Source organism: Cherax quadricarinatus, chromosome 5, assembly GCF_038502225.1.
Source record: "Cherax quadricarinatus isolate ZL_2023a chromosome 5, ASM3850222v1, whole genome shotgun sequence".
Taxonomy (NCBI): Eukaryota; Metazoa; Arthropoda; class Malacostraca; order Decapoda; family Parastacidae; genus Cherax; species Cherax quadricarinatus.
The window spans coordinates 5,769,573-5,786,359 of NC_091296.1; the positions used below are offsets into that span (position 1 = coordinate 5,769,573).

Sequence of the window (16,787 nt, forward strand, 5' to 3'; positions counted from 1 at the left end):
GAGAGAGAAACTCAGAAGACTGATTGATCTGTATATTTCGACCCTCTTCTGGGATCTTCTTCAGCAGATACTGAAGAGGATCCCAGAGGAGAGTCAAAATATACAGATCATACAATCTTTTGAGTTTCTGTCTCCATGTGGGTTATTATTGAGCATATTACTTAAATATTAATGGTAACATAGTAACTAGAATTCTCTTGTAAACCCCCTTTTTTGCACAGTGTATTCTGTCAAATATTTATGTAGAGCAGGGTGTTAGTATTGACAAACCATTAATAATATCACATAATTAAGAGGGTGTATACATCTATAGTGAAAAAAGAACCATGAGTCATCCCAGGAAAGGTTGAAGAGAGGAAAAGAAGTTTTAAGTGGTATAGCTTGAGATTCCAGCAGGTCTGTGTGAGTGAATTAGATCATAATAGGTGGGACAAGTAGTTATAATGGCTTCACGTGTAATTCTTACATGTAATTCTTTTCACTGTGGCTACACACCTTCTTGGTCATCAAATTCTGCTTCATCCTCTCTGAATATCCAACCCACCTCAACAACCCCTCCTCTGCTCTCTTGGTAATATATTTTGTGATCTACACTATATTCCAATTTCTACTTGAATTCTTTGCATAAAAGTTACACCACAAAGCTAATCCCATTTATGGGAAACGCTTCTTATGATAAATAAATAAATAACTAACAAAAAGGCACAATACCGTGACTGGAACAATACACAAATAACCCGCACATAAAAGACAGAAGCTTACGACGACGTTTCGGTCCAACTTGGACCATTGACAAAGTCACACTAACAGAGGTGGAGCAGGACGGCTATATATAGGCAGGAAGAGGTGGTAGTAGTAGTAGTAGTACAAGAATTGTATATAATACCGACAGGATGATAGAGAGAAGACATTAAGGTTGTACTTTCTAGAAGGAAATAGAATTAGGGAGGATATGACTGAAGTGTACATATGGAAAACATCATATAGCTCTTCAAACAGAAAACAGAAGTAAATAAAGGGGATACAAATAACGGGCAAAAAGCATCAAGCTAAGACAGGACTCGCAGAATTAATGTTGGATGAACCTGGGTTTCAAAAGGATATAGAAAAGTACTGGTTTGGCAAGAGTTATAGAACAAACTCCCAGGTAGAGTCAATGCAGCCAGAACTTCAGGTAATTTTAAACATAAGCTGGAAGGGTACATGAGTGAGTGTGGTTGGGTTGGGTTGGAGTGGACCTGCCTAACATGGGTCAACAGGCCTACTGCAGTGTTCCTTCATTCTAATGTTCGTATGTACTCTGTAGGTTCTTAAGGTAACGTTTGGGAAGGATTATGAGAACCCTCATATCCATGTGATATAACTGGGTATGGATAATGTTGAATTAATATTCAGTTTCTAGGAGCTTTGTGTATAAGTTAACAATAATAATTCCTACAAACATTTACAAGGTATACAGACAATTGCTGACATCAATGACATACTGTATAGTAAGGCTCTTGTTATGCAGAGCATTTCGGGCAAATTAGGTCAATTTTGTCCTAGAACGTGACCCACACCAGTCAACCAACACCCAGGTACCTATTTTACTGCTAGGTGAACATGGACAGCAGGTGTCTTAAGGAAACATGTCCTAATGTTTCCACCTGTACCGGGGATCAAACCATAGAGTTGAGTGCGCTAGCAACCGAGCTGGTGAAGGAACTCGTACCCATCCCACATGTTTGTAGAGATTGTTAAAGGAAGAGAAGCAATTCAAGGTAGTGTTCAATCAGGTTGATAAAATCCCCAGCAGAAAGGGAAAGATTAAAGTATTGATTGACATTGTCGGAGTAGGTCAGTGGCTAGTGTGGTACAGACCTTTGTATATATATATAAAAAAAAGTGTCTTCTTGTGGACAGGAAGGTCTCTTAACATGGTTATGGAGGTCACCAGTGTTTTACCATAGATCGAAGAGCAGCAGGAGAAAATACTGAAGGTTCCCTAAGACAGGAAAGGTATTTGGTGAGGACTGGAAGTATCCTGGATGAGGTATACCGAGACAGACAGACAGCGAGTCATGGTACGTGCTGAGGTGTCAGAGTGGGCGCCTGTGACGAGTGGGGTTCCACAGGGGCCAATCCTGGGACCGGTGCTGTTTCTGGTACAGTATTTGTGAACGACATGACGGAAGGAGTAGACTCTGAAGTGTCCCTGTTTGCTGATGATGTGAAGTTGATGAGAAGAATTCAATCGGACGAGGACCAGGCAGAACTACAAAGGGGTCTGGACAGGCTGCTGGCCTGGTCCAGAAACTGGCTGCTGGAGTTCAACCCAAGCAAGTGCAAAGTCATGCAGATTGCATAAGGACAAAGAAGACTGCAGATGGAGTACAGTCTAGGGGGCCAGAGACTACAAACCTCACTCAAGGAAAAAGATCTTGGGGTGAGTATAACACCAGGCACATCTCCTGAAGCGCACATCAACCAAATAACTGCTGCAGCATATGGGCGCCTAGCAAACCTCAGAACAGCATTCCGACATCTTAATAAGGAATCGTTCAGGACCCTGTACACCGTGTACGTTAGGCCCATATTGGAGTATGCGGCACCAGTTTGGAACCCACACCTAGCCAAGCACGTAAAGAAACTAGAGAAAGTGCAAAGGTTTGCAACAAGACTAGTCCCAGAGCTAAGAGGTATGTCCTACGAGAAGAGGTTAAGGGAAATCAACATGACGACACTGGAGGACAGGAGAGATAGGGGGGACATGATAACGACACACAAAATACTGAGAGGAATTGACAAGGTGGACAGAGACAGGATGTTCCAGAGACTGGACACAGTAACAAGGGGACAGAGTTGGAAGTTGAAGATGCAGATGAATCACAGGGATGTTAGGAAGTATTTCTTCAGCCACAGAGTAGTCAGTAAGTGGAATAGTTTGGGAAGCGATGTAGTGGAGGCAGGATCCATACATAGCTTTAAGCAGAGGTATCATAAAGCTTATGGAGCAGGAAGTCAACTAGTAGCGACCAGTGAAGAGGTGGGGCCAGGAGCTGTGACCCGACCCCTGTAACCACAAGTAGGTGAGTACATATTACACAATCATATACATGAAGAAGAAACAACAAGACGTGACGTCACTCAATGTTTTGTCCTCAGAGATAAAATACCAGTCAGATGTTTTTGTCAGCGTCAGTTATACCCCAGGTATAACTGACGTTGATCCCTCACACCCCAGGTATAACTGACGTTGATCCCTCACACCCCAGGTATAACTGACGTTGATCCCTCACACCCCAGGTATAACTGACGTTGATCCCTCACACCCCAGGTATAACTGACGTTGATCCCTCACACCCCAGGTATAACTGACGTTGATCCCTCACACCCCAGGTATAACTGACGTTGATCCCTCACACCCCAGGTATAACTGACGTTGATCCCTCACACCCCAGGTATAACTGACGTTGATCCCTCACACCCCAGGTATAACTGACGTTGATCCCTCACACCAAAGGTATAACTAACGTTGATCCCTCACACCCCAGGTATAACTGACGTTGATCCCTCACACCCCAGGTATAACTGACGTTGATCCCTCACACCCCAGGTATAACTGACGTTGATCCCTCACACCAAAGGTATAACTAACGTTGATCCCTCACACCCCAGGTATAACTGACGTTGATCCCTCACACCCCAGGTATAACTGACGTTGATCCCTCACACCCCAGGTATAACTGACGTTGATCCCTCACACCCCAGGTATAACTGACGTTGATCCCTCACACCCCAGGTATAACTGACGTTGATCCCTCACACTCCAGGTATAACTGACGTTGATCCCTCACACCCCAGGTATAACTGACGTTGATCCCTCACACCCCAGGTATAACTGACGTTGATCCCTCACACCCCAGGTATAACTGACGTTGATCCCTCACACCCCAGGTATAACTGACGTTGATCCCTCACACCCCAGGTATAACTGACGTTGATCCCTCACACCCCAGGTATAACTGACGTTGATCCCTCACACCCCAGGTATAACTGACGTTGATCCCTCACACCCCAGGTATAACTGACGTTGATCCCTCACACCCCAGGTATAACTGACGTTGATCCCTCACACCCCAGGTATAACTGACGTTGATCCCTCACACCCCAGGTATAACTGACGATGATCCCTCACACCCCAGGTATAACTGACGTTGATCCCTCACACCCCAGGTATAACTGACGTTGATCCCTCACACCCCAGGTATAACTGACGTTGATCCCTCACACCCCAGGTATAACTGACGTTGATCCCTCACACCCCAGGTATAACCGACGTTGATCCCTCACACCCCAGGTATAACCGACGTTGATCCCTCACACCCCAGGTATAACCGACGTTGATCCCTCACACCCCAGGTATAACCGACGTTGATCCCTCACACCCCAGGTATAACTGACGTTGATCCCTCACACCCCAGGTATAACTGACGTTGATCCCTCACACCCCAGGTATAACTGACGTTGATCCCTCACACCCCAGGTATAACTGACGTTGATCCCTCACACCCCAGGTATAACTGACGTTGATCCCTCACACCCCAGGTATAACTGACGTTGATCCCTCACCCCAGGAATAACTGAGGTTGCGCATAAATGGTACACAATACCGTGGTAACTGTATCCTCACTCAACATTACAGCTTTCGTTAGTGACCCGGTAAAGACTTGGTAGGCCTACTGGATGCCACTTACACACTTGCATGTACCTGGTAGGCCTACTGGATGCCACTTACACACTTGCATGTACCTGGTAGGCCTAATGGATGCCACTTACACACTTGCATGTACCTTGTAGGCCTACTGGATGCCACTTACACACTTGCATGTACCTGGTAGGCCTACTGGATGCCACTTACACACTTGCATGTACCTGGTAGGCCTACTGGATGCCACTTACACACTTGCATGTACCTGGTAGGCCTACTGGATGTCACTTTCACACTTGCATGTACCTGGTAGGCCTACTGGATGCCACTTTCACACTTGCATGTACCTGGTAGGCCTACTGGATGCCACTTACACACTTGCATGTACCTGGTAGGCCTAATGGATGCCACTTACACACTTGCATGTACCTGGTAGGCCTACTGGATGCCAGTTATACACTTGCATGTACCTGGTAGGCCTACTGGATGCCACTTTCACACTTGCATGTACCTGGTAGGCCTACTGGATGCCACTTACACACTTGCATGTACCTGGTAAGCCTAATGGATGCCACTTACACACTTGCATGTACCTGGTAGGCCTACTGGATGCCAGTTATACACTTGCATGTAGCTGGTAGGCCTACTGGATGCCACTTACACACTTGCATGTACCTGGTAGGCCTAATGGATGCCACTTACACACTTGCATGTACCTGGTAGGCCTACTGGATGCCACTTACACACTTGCATGTACCTGGTAAGCCTAATGGATGCCACTTACACACTTGCATGTACCTGGTAGGCCTACTGGATGCCAGTTATACACTTGCATGTAGCTGGTAGGCCTACTGGATGCCACTTACACACTTGCATGTACCTGGTAGGCCTAATGGATGCCACTTACACACTTGCATGTACCTGGTAGGCCTACTGGATGCCACTTTCACACTTGCATGTACCTGGTAGGCCTACTGGATGTCACTTTCACACTTGCATGTACCTGGTAGGCCTACTGGATGCCACTTACATACTTGCATGTACCTGGTAGGCCTAATGGATGCCACTTACACACTTGCATGTACCTGGTAGGCCTAATGGATGCCACTTTCACACTTGCATGTACCTGGTAGGCCTACTGGATGCCACTTTCACACTTGCATGTACCTGGTAGGCCTACTGGATGCCACTTACACACTTGCATGTACCTGGTAGGCCTAATGGATGCCACTTTCACACTTGCATGTACCTGGTAGGCCTACTGGATGCCACTTACACACTTGCATGTACCTGGTAGGCCTACTGGATGCCACTTTCACACTTGCATGTACCTGGTAGGCCTAATGGATGCCACTTTCACACTTGCATGTACCTGGTAGGCCTACTGGATGCCACTTTCACACTTGCATGTACCTGGTAGGCCTACTCGATGCCACTTACTTGCATGTACCTGGTAGGCCTACTGGATGTCACTTTCACACTTGCATGTACCTGGTAGGCCTACTGGATGCCACTTACATACTTGCATGTACCTGGTAGGCCTAATGGATGCCACTTACACACTTGCATGTACCTGGTAGGCCTAATGGATGCCACTTTCACACTTGCATGTACCTGGTAGGCCTAATGGATGCCACTTTCACACTTGCATGTACCTGGTAGGCCTACTGGATGCCACTTACACACTTGCATGTACCTGGTAGGCCTACTGGATGCCACTTTCACACTTGCATGTACCTGGTAGGCCTAATGGATGCCACTTTCACACTTGCATGTACCTGGTAGGCCTACTGGATGCCACTTTCACACTTGCATGTACCTGGTAGGCCTACTGGATGCCACTTTCACACTTGCATGTACCTGAGAGTATATTGAATATAGTATATAATACCATGGAGCTGAATTCTTCTCCAGGCTGAGGGACTGACCACCTCAAATGCTATATCTTCAAGGTTAACGGACGGTTTACATCATCTTCATTTCACTACTACACTTGTTGTCTCTGTATGTGACTGAAGAAGTCTACTGTGTAGACGAAATGCTTCAACACTCTGTCTTAATCAAGTTAATAAAATTGTTCAGTGTCCAGAATATCTTGGTGCCAATTTTGTCAAGTCTGGGAACCAAAGTTTATTCAGGTATACATAAATACACTTACATAGATTATCATATATAGCAGTATATGTGTAAAGTGCCTGGGATAACCCAAAAAAGTCAGACACTGACTTATTTCCATTGTGGGGAGAGAACACAACTTTGTAGTAGCCACAGTCAGTGGCCAGGCTTCAAACACCTTTTATTGTACAGCAATAAAGGAATGGAACAGACTGCCTGCACATGTCAAAGCCAGTCATAGCATGAACCAGTTCAAGAAGACTGCCAAAAGGTGTCTGATGAATGTAGCTACAGAAAGGGAGGAGAATGATTTTCTATTTTTTAGCTAACACGTGTAATTTTACCTTATTCCTAGTAATGACCCTCGTATTGTAGTCTTAATGACCCTCGTGTAATAGTCTTAATGACCCTCTTGTAGTAGATAGTCTTTAGTATGATAATAAGATGTTATCTTCATTATAGAATGATAATAACATATATGATAACCTTTATAATATAATAATAAGGTATTAAAAGGACCACAATGGAAATAAGTCACTCTGTCTGACTTTTTTGGGTTATCCCAGGTTCTCTACACATATGTTGCTATGTATGATAATTCTATGTAACTGTATTTGTGTATACCTGAATAAACTTACTTAATATGAGTATATAGATGAATACATGTATACATGGGTGCTTGTGTGCACGAGTGACGTACATGTGCGTGTGTGTATGCATGTGTGACGTCCGTGTGAGTGACGTGGGTAGGTAGCATGGTGAGTGGGTAGTGAAGGTGGGTAGTAAAGTGGGTGGGTGGGTGGTGGAAGTGGGTGTGAGAGGTGGTTAAGACGTGGTGACGTCAGTAATAAGGTCTTGGACTCACCTCTTGACGTCATCCTTCTCCTCACTGACATCCTCTATCGCACACCTGTGGTACAACACAATACGTTAGTACGCTCGAAAAAATTACCCTTCCTCAACTATCCTTACATCACACTATCCCTCAACTATCCTTACATCACACTATCCCTCAACTATCCTTACATCACACTATCCCTCAACTATCCTTACATCACACTATCCCTCAACTATCCTTACATCACACTATCCCTCAACTATCCTTACATCACACTATCCCTCAACTATCCTTACATCACACTATCCCTCAACTATCCTTACATCACACTATCCCTCAACTATCCTTACATCACACTATCCCTCAACTATCCTTACATCACACTATCCCTCAACTATCCTTACATCACACTATCCCTCAACTATCCTTACATCACACTATCCCTCAACTATCCCTACATCACACTATCCCTCAACTATCCCTACATCACACTATCCCTCAACTATCCTTACATCACACTATCCCTCAACTATCCTTACTTCACACTATCCCTCAACTATCCTTACATCACACTATCCCTCAACTATCCTTACATCACACTATCCCTCAACTATCCTTACATCACACTATCCCTCAACTATCCTTACATCACACTATCCCTCAACTATCCTTACATCACACTATCCCTCAACTATCCTTACATCACACTATCCCTCAACTATCTTTACATCACACTATCCCTCAACTATCCTTACTTTACACTATCCCTCAACTATCCTTACTTTACACTATCCCTCAACTATCCTTACTTTACACTATCCCTCAACTATCCTTACTTTACACTATCCCTCAACTATCCTTACTTTACACTATCCCTCAACTATCCTTACTTTACACTATCCCTCAACTATCCTTACTTTACACTATCCCTCAACTATCCTTACTTTACACTATCCCTCAACTATCCTTACTTTACACTATCCCTCAACTATCCTTACTTTACACTATCCCTCAACTATCCTTACTTTACACTATCCCTCAACTATCCTTACTTTACACTATCCCTCAACTATCCTTACTTTACACTATCCCTCAACTATCCATACTTTGCACTATCCCTCAACTATCCATACTTTGCACTATCCCTCAACTATCCTTACTTTACACTATCCCTCAACTACACTTACTTTACACTATCCCTCAACTACACTTACTTTACACTATCCCTCAACTACACTTACTTTACACTATCCCTCAACTACACTTACTTTACACTATCCCTCAACTATCCTTACTTCACACTATCCCTCAACTATCCATACTTTGCGCTATCCCTCAACTATCCTTACTTCACACTATCCCTCAACTATCCTTACTTTGCACTATCCATCAATTCTCCTTAAAAGTTGCTGACTCTGACTTACTGTAGCAGCCACAAGCTGAGTGATGAGTGATCTTAAGGACGACAGTGTTGTGTAGTGGAACACCAGGCTCCAGTAGGACAGTGTTGTGTAGTGGAACACCAGGCTCCAGTAGGACAGTGTTGTGCAGTGGAACACCAGGCTCCAGTAGGACAGTGTTGAGTAGTGGAACACCAGGCTCCAGCAGGACAGTGTTGTGTAGTGGAACACCAGGCTCCAGTAGGACAGTGTTGTGTAGTGGAACACCAGGCTCCAGTAGGACAGTGTTGTGTAGTGGAACACCAGGCTCCAGTAGGACAGTGTTGTGTAGTGGAACACCAGGCTCCAGTAGGACAGTGTTGTGTAGTGGAACACCAGGCTCCAGTAGGACAGTGTTGTGTAGTGGAACACCAGGCTCCAGTAGGACAGTGTTGTGTAGTGGAACACCAGGCTCCAGTAGGACAGTGTTGTGTAGTGGAACACCAGGCTCCAGTAGGACAGTGTTGTGTAGTGGAACACCAGGCTCCAGTAGGACAGTGTTGTGTAGTGGAACACCAGGCTCCAGTAGGACAGTGTTGTGTAGTGGAACACCAGGCTCCAGTAGGACAGTGTTGTGTAGTGGAACACCAGGCTCCAGTAGGACAGTGTTGTGTAGTGGAACACCAGGCTCCAGTAGGACAGTGTTGTGTAGTGGAACACCAGGCTCCAGTAGGACAGTGTTGTGTAGTGGAACACCAGGCTCCAGTAGGACAGTGTTGTGTAGTGGAACACCAGGCTCCAGTAGGACAGTGTTGTGTAGTGGAACACCAGGCTCCAGTAGGACAGTGTTGTGTAGTGGAACACCAGGCTCCAGTAGGACAGTGTTGTGTAGTGGAACACCAGGCTCCAGTAAGACAGTGTTGTGTAGCGGAACACCAGGCTCCAGTAGGACAGTGTTGTGTAGTGGAGCACCAGGCTCCAGTAGTACAGTGTTGTGTAGTGGAACACCAGGCTCCAGTAGGACAGTGTTGTGTAGTGGAACACCAGGCTCCAGTAGGACAGTGTTGTGTAGTGGAACACCAGGCTCCAGTAGGACAGTGTTGTGTAGCGGAACACCAGGCTCCAGTAGGACAGTGTTGTGTAGTGGAACACCAGGCTCCAGTAGGACAGTGTTGTGTAGTGGAACACCAGGCTCCAGTAGGACAGTGTTGTGTAGTGGAACACCAGGCTCCAGTAGGACAGTGTTGTGTAGTGGAACACCAGGCTCCAGTAGGACAGTGTTGTGTAGTGGAACACCAGGCTCCAGTAGGACAGTTTTGTGTAGCGGAACACCAGGCTCCAGTAGGACAGTGTTGTGTAGTGGAACACCAGGCTCCAGTAGGACAGTGTTGTGTAGTGGAACACCAGGCTCCAGTAGGACAGTGTTGTGTAGCGGAACACCAGGCTCCAGTAGGACAGTGTTGTGTAGTGGAACACCAGGCTCCAGTAGGACAGTGTGTAGTGGAACACCAGGCTCCAGTAGGACAGTGTTGTGTAGTGGAATACCAGGCTCCAGTAGGACAGTGTTATGTAGTGGAACACCAGGCTCCAGTAGGACAGTGTTATGTAATGGAACACCAGGCTCCAGTAGGACAGTGTTGTGTAGTGGAACACCAGGCTCCAGTAGGACAGTGTTGTGTAGTGGAACACCAGGCTCCAGTAGGACAGTGTTGTGTAGTGGAACACCAGGCTCCAGTAGGACAGTGTTGTGCAGTGGAACACCAGGCTCCAGTAGGGCAGTGTTGTGTAGTGGAACACCAGGCTCCAGTAGGACAGTGTTGTGTAGTGGAACACCAGGCTCCAGTAGGACAGTGTTGTGTAGTGGAATACTAGGCTCCAGTAGGACAGTGTTGTGTAGTGGAACACCAGGCTCCAGTAGGACAGTGTTGTGTAGTGGAACACCAGGCTCCAGTAGGACAGTGTTGTGTAGTGGAACACCAGGCTCCAGTAGGACAGTGTTGTGTAGTGGAATGCCAGGCTCCAGTAGGACAGTGTTGTGTAGTGGAACACCAGGCTCCAGTAGGACAGTGTTGTGTAGTGGAACACCAGGCTCCAGTAAGACAGTGTTGTGTAGTGGAATACCAGGCTCCAGTAGGACAGTGTTGTGTAGTGGAACACCAGGCTCCAGTAGGACAGTGTTGTGTAGCGGAACACCAGGCTCCAGTAGGACATTGTTGTGTAGTGGAATACCAGGCTCCAGTAGGACAGTGTTATGTAGTGGAACACCAGGCTCCAGTAGGACAATGTTGTGCAGTGGAACACCAGGCTCCAGTAGAACAGTGTTGTTTAGTGGAACACCAGGCTCCAGTAGAACAGTGTTGTGTAGTGGAACACCAGGCTCCAGTAGGACAGTGTTGTGTAGTGGAACACCAGGCTCCAGTAGGACAGTTTTGTGTAGTGGAACACTAGGCTCCAGTAGGACAGTGTTGTGTAGTGAAACACCAGGCTCCAGGAAGACAGTGTTTAGTGGAACACCAGGCTGCAGGAAGACAGTGTTGTGTAGTGGAACACCAGGCTCCAGGAAGACAGTGTTGTGTAGTGGAACACCAGGCTCCAGGAAGAGTGTTGTGTAGTGGAACCCCAGGCTCCAGTAGGACAGTGTTGTGTAGTGGAACACCAGGCTCCAGTAGGACAGTGTTGTGTAGTGGAACACCAGGCTCCAGTAGGACAGTGTTGTGTAGTGGAACACCAGGCTCCAGTAGGACAGTGTTGTGTAGTGGAACACCAGGCTCCAATAGGACAGTGTTGTGTAGTGGAACACCAGGCTCCAGTAGGACAGTGTTGTGTAGCGTAACACCAGGCTCCAGTAGGACAGTGTTGTGTAGCGGAACACCAGGCTCCAGTAGGACAGTGTTGTGTAGTGGAATACCAGGCTCCAGTAGGACAGTGTTATGTAGTGGAACACCAGGCTCCAGTAGGACAGTGTTGTGCAGTGGAACACTAGGCTCCAGTAGAACAGTGTTGTTTAGTGGAACACCAGGCTCCAGGAAGACAGTGTTGTGTAGTGGAACACCAGGCTCCAGTAGGACAGTGTTGTGTAGTGGAACACTAGGCTCCAGTAGGACAGTGTTGTGTAGTGAAACACCAGGCTCCAGGAAGACAGTGTTGTGTAGTGAAACACCAGGCTCCAGGAAGACAGTGTTTAGTGGAACACCAGGCTGCAGGAAGACAATGTTGTGTAGTGAAACACCAGGCTCCAGGAAGACAGTGTTTAGTGGAACACCAGGCTCCAGGAAGACAGTGTTTAGTGGAACACCAGGCTCCAGGAAGACAGTGTTTAGTGGCACACCAGGCTCCAGGAAGACAGTGTTGTGTAGTGGAACACCAGGCTCCAGTAGGACAGTGTTGTGTAGTGGAACACCAGGCTCCAGTAGGACAGTGTTGTGTAGTGGAACACCAGGCTCCAGTAGGACAGTGTTGTGTAGTGGAACACTAGGCTCCAGTAGGACAGTGTTGTGTAGTGGAACATCAGGCTCAAGGAGGACAGTCTTGTGTAGTGGAACACCAGGCTCCAGTAGGACAGTGTTGTGTGGTGGAACACCAGGCTCCAGTAGGACAGTGTTGTGTAGTGGAACACCAGGCTCCAGTAGGACAGTGTTGTGCAGTGGAACACCAGGCTCCAGTAGGACAGTGTTGTGTAGTGGAACACTAGGCTCCAGTAGGACAGTATTGTCTAGTGGAACACCAGGCTCCAGTAGGACAGTGTTGTGTAGTGGAACACCAGGCTCCAGTAGGACAGTGTTGTGTAGTGGAACACCAGGCTCCAGTAGGACAGTGTTGAGTAGTGGAACACCAGGCTCCAGCAGGACAGTGTTGTGGAGTGGAACACCAGGCTCCAGTAGGACAGTGTTGTGTAGTGGAACACCAGGCTCCAGTAGGACAGTGTTGTGTAGTGGAATGCCAGGCTCCAGTAGGACAGTGTTGTGTAGTGGAACACCAGGCTCCAGTAGGACAGTGTTGTGTAGTGGAATACCAGGCTCCAGTAGGACAGTGTTGTGTAGTGGAACACCAGGCTCCAGTAGGACAGTGTTGTGTAGCGGAACACCAGGCTCCAGTAGGACAGTGTTGTGTAGTGGAATACCAGGCTCCAGTAGGACAGTGTTATGTAGTGGAACACCAGGCTCCAGTAGGACAGTGTTGTGCAGTGGAACACTAGGCTCCAGTAGAACAGTGTTGTGTAGTGGAACACCAGGCTCCAGGAAGACAGTGTTGTGTAGTGGATCACCAGGCTCCAGTAGGACAGTGTTGTGTAGTGGAACACTAGTCTCCAGTAGGACAGTGTTGTGTAGTGAAACACCAGGCTCCAGGAAGACAGTGTTTAGTGGAACACCAGGCTCCAGGAAGACAGTGTTGTGTAGTGAAACACCAGGCTCCAGGAAGACAGTGTTTAGTGGAACACCAGGCTGCAGGAAGACGGTGTTGTGTAGTGGAACACCAGGCTCCAGGAAGAGTGTTGTGTAGTGGAACACCAGGCTCCAGTAGGACAGTGTTGTGTAGTGGAACACCAGGCTCCAGTAGGACAGTGTTGTGTAGTGGAACACCAGGCTCCAGTAGGACAGTGTTGTGTAGTGGAACACCAGGCTCCAGTAGGACAGTGTTGTGTAGTGGAACACCAGGCTCCAGTAGGACAGTGTTGTGTAGTGGAACACCAGGCTCCAGTAGGACAGTGTTGTGTAGTGGAACACCAGGCTCCAGCAGGACAGTGTTGTGTAGTGGAACACCAGGCTCCAGTAGGACAGTGTTGTGTAGTGGAACACCAGGCTCCAGTAGGACAGTGTTGTGTAGTGGAACACCAGGCTCCAGTAGGACAGTGTTGTGTAGTGGAATACCAGGCTCCAGTAGGACAGTGTTGTGTAGTGGAACACCAGGCTCCAGTAGGACAGTGTTGTGTAGCGGAACACCAGGCTCCAGTAGGACAGTGTTGTGTAGTGGAATACCAGGCTCCAGTAGGACAGTGTTATGTAGTGGAACACCAGGCTCCAGTAGGACAGTGTTGTGCAGTGGAACACTAGGCTCCAGTAGAACAGTGTTGTTTAGTGGAACACCAGGCTCCAGGAAGACAGTGTTGTGTAGTGGAACACCAGGCTCCAGTAGGACAGTGTTGTGTAGTGGAACACTAGGCTCCAGTAGGACAGTGTTGTGTAGTGAAACACCAGGCTCCAGGAAGACAGTGTTTAGTGGAACACCAGGCTGCAGGAAGACAGTGTTGTGTAGTGAAACACCAGGCTCCAGGAAGACAGTGTTTAGTGGAACACCAGGCTCCAGGAAGACAGTGTTTAGTGGAACACCAGGCTGCAGGAAGACAGTGTTGTGTAGTGGAACACCAGGCTCCAGGAAGACAGTGTTGTGTAGTGAAACACCAGGCTCCAGGAAGACAGTGTTTAGTGGAACACCAGGCTGCAGGAAGACAATGTTGTGTAGTGAAACACCAGGCTCCAGGAAGACAGTGTTTAGTGGAACACCAGGCTCCAGGAAGACAGTGTTTAGTGGAACACCAGGCTCCAGGAAGACAGTGTTTAGTGGAACACCAGGCTCCAGGAAGACAGTGTTGTGTAGTGGAACACCAGGCTCCAGTAGGACAGTGTTGTGTAGTGGAACACCAGGCTCCAGTAGGACAGTGTTGTGTAGTGGAACACCAGGCTCCAGTAGGACAGTGTTGTGTAGTGGAACACTAGGCTCCAGTAGGACAGTGTTGTGTAGTGGAACACCAGGCTCAAGGAGGACAGTCTTTTGTAGTGGAACACCAGGCTCCAGTAGGACAGTGTTGTGTGGTGGAACACCAGGCTCCAGTAGGACAGTGTTGTGTAGTGGAACACCAGGCTCCAGTAGGACAGTGTTGTGTAGTGGAACACCAGGCTCCAGTAGGACAGTGTTGTGTAGCGGAACACCAGGCTCCAGTAGGACAGTGTTGTGTAGTGGAATACCAGGCTCCAGTAGGACAGTGTTATGTAGTGGAACACCAGGCTCCAGTAGGACAGTGTTGTGCAGTGGAACACTAGGCTCCAGTAGAACAGTGTTGTGTAGTGGAACACCAGGCTCCAGGAAGACAGTGTTGTGTAGTGGATCACCAGGCTCCAGTAGGACAGTGTTGTGTAGTGGAACACTAGTCTCCAGTAGGACAGTGTTGTGTAGTGAAACACCAGGCTCCAGGAAGACAGTGTTTAGTGGAACACCAGGCTCCAGGAAGACAGTGTTGTGTAGTGAAACACCAGGCTCCAGGAAGACAGTGTTTAGTGGAACACCAGGCTGCAGGAAGACGGTGTTGTGTAGTGGAACACCAGGCTCCAGGAAGAGTGTTGTGTAGTGGAACACCAGGCTCCAGTAGGACAGTGTTGTGTAGTGGAACACCAGGCTCCAGTAGGACAGTGTTGTGTAGTGGAACACCAGGCTCCAGTAGGACAGTGTTGTGTAGTGGAACACCAGGCTCCAGTAGGACAGTGTTGTGTAGTGGAACACCAGGCTCCAGTAGGACAGTGTTGTGTAGTGGAACACCAGGCTCCAGTAGGACAGTGTTGTGTAGTGGAACACCAGGCTCCAGCAGGACAGTGTTGTGTAGTGGAACACCAGGCTCCAGTAGGACAGTGTTGTGTAGTGGAACACCAGGCTCCAGTAGGACAGTGTTGTGTAGTGGAACACCAGGCTCCAGTAGGACAGTGTTGTGTAGTGGAACACCAGGCTCCAGCAGGACAGTGTTGTGTAGTGGAACACCAGGCTCCAGTAGGACAGTGTTGTGTAGTGGAACACCAGGCTCCAGTAGGACAGTGTTGTGTAGTGGAACACCAGGCTCCAGTAGGACAGTGTTGTGTAGTGGAACACCAGGCTCCAGTAGGACAGTGTTGCTGACGAGCAGCTTCTCTGTGTATGAATGTTGATGATGACACGGGGAGAGTGTATATGGTGAATGTATAGGCGAGTACATGGTGTGTATAGGCGAGTACATGGTGTGTATAGGCGAGTACATGGTGTGTATAGGTGAGTACATGGTGTGTATAGGTGAGTACATGGTGTGTATAGGTGAGTACATGGTGTGTATAGGTGAGTACATGGTGTGTATATGTGAGTACATGGTGTGTATAGGTGAGTACATGGTGTGTATAGGTGAGTACATGGTGTGTATAGGCGAGTACATGGTGTGTATAGGCGAGTACATGGTGTGTATAGGTGAGTACATGGTGTGTATAGGTGAGTACATGGTGTGTATAGGTGAGTACATGGTGTGTATAGGTGAGTACATGGTGTGTATAGGCGAGTACATTGTGTGTATAGGTGAGTACATGGTGTGTATAGGCGAGTACACGGTGTGTATAGGTGAGTACACGGTGTGTATAGGTGAGTACATGGTGTGTATAGGTGAGTACATGGTGTGTATAGGCGAGTACATGGTGTGTATAGGCGAGTACATGGTGTGTATAGGCGAGTACATGGTGTGTATAGGCGAGTACATGGTGTGTATAGGTGAGTACATGGTGTGTATAGGTGAGTACATGGTGTGTATAGGTGAGTACATGGTGTGTATAGGTGAGGGAATGGTGAGTGTATGGTGTATATGGTGGGAGGGAGAGAATTAACAAGTCAGTAAGAAATTAAGGTCAAGGCTATGGTGTGACTCGTGGGTCACCAGCCTCTCTGCTTCCTTCCTTCCTTCCTCTCTCTCTCTCTCTCTCTCTCTCTCTCACTCTCTCTCTCTCTCTCTCTCTCTCTCTCTCACTCTCTCTCACTCTCTCTC

General features: G+C 47.6%; 1 protein-coding gene across 5 annotated transcripts in view; it reads right to left on the reverse strand.

The window, feature by feature from the left end:
* LOC128684942 (circadian locomoter output cycles protein kaput) overlaps window positions 1–16,787 on the reverse strand; it is a 136,833-nt gene that overhangs the window by 69,194 nt on the left and 50,852 nt on the right. For 4 of the 5 annotated variants that reach the window (XM_070099497.1, XM_070099509.1, XM_070099501.1 and 1 more), the window contains exon 3: window positions 7,671–7,715. The exons of the other annotated variant lie outside the window; for it this stretch is intronic. In XM_070099497.1, the coding sequence (XP_069955598.1) occupies window positions 7,671–7,715 (45 nt within the window). The remainder of the gene's footprint in view (window positions 1–7,670; window positions 7,716–16,787) is intronic. 5 annotated transcript variants of the gene reach the window in all.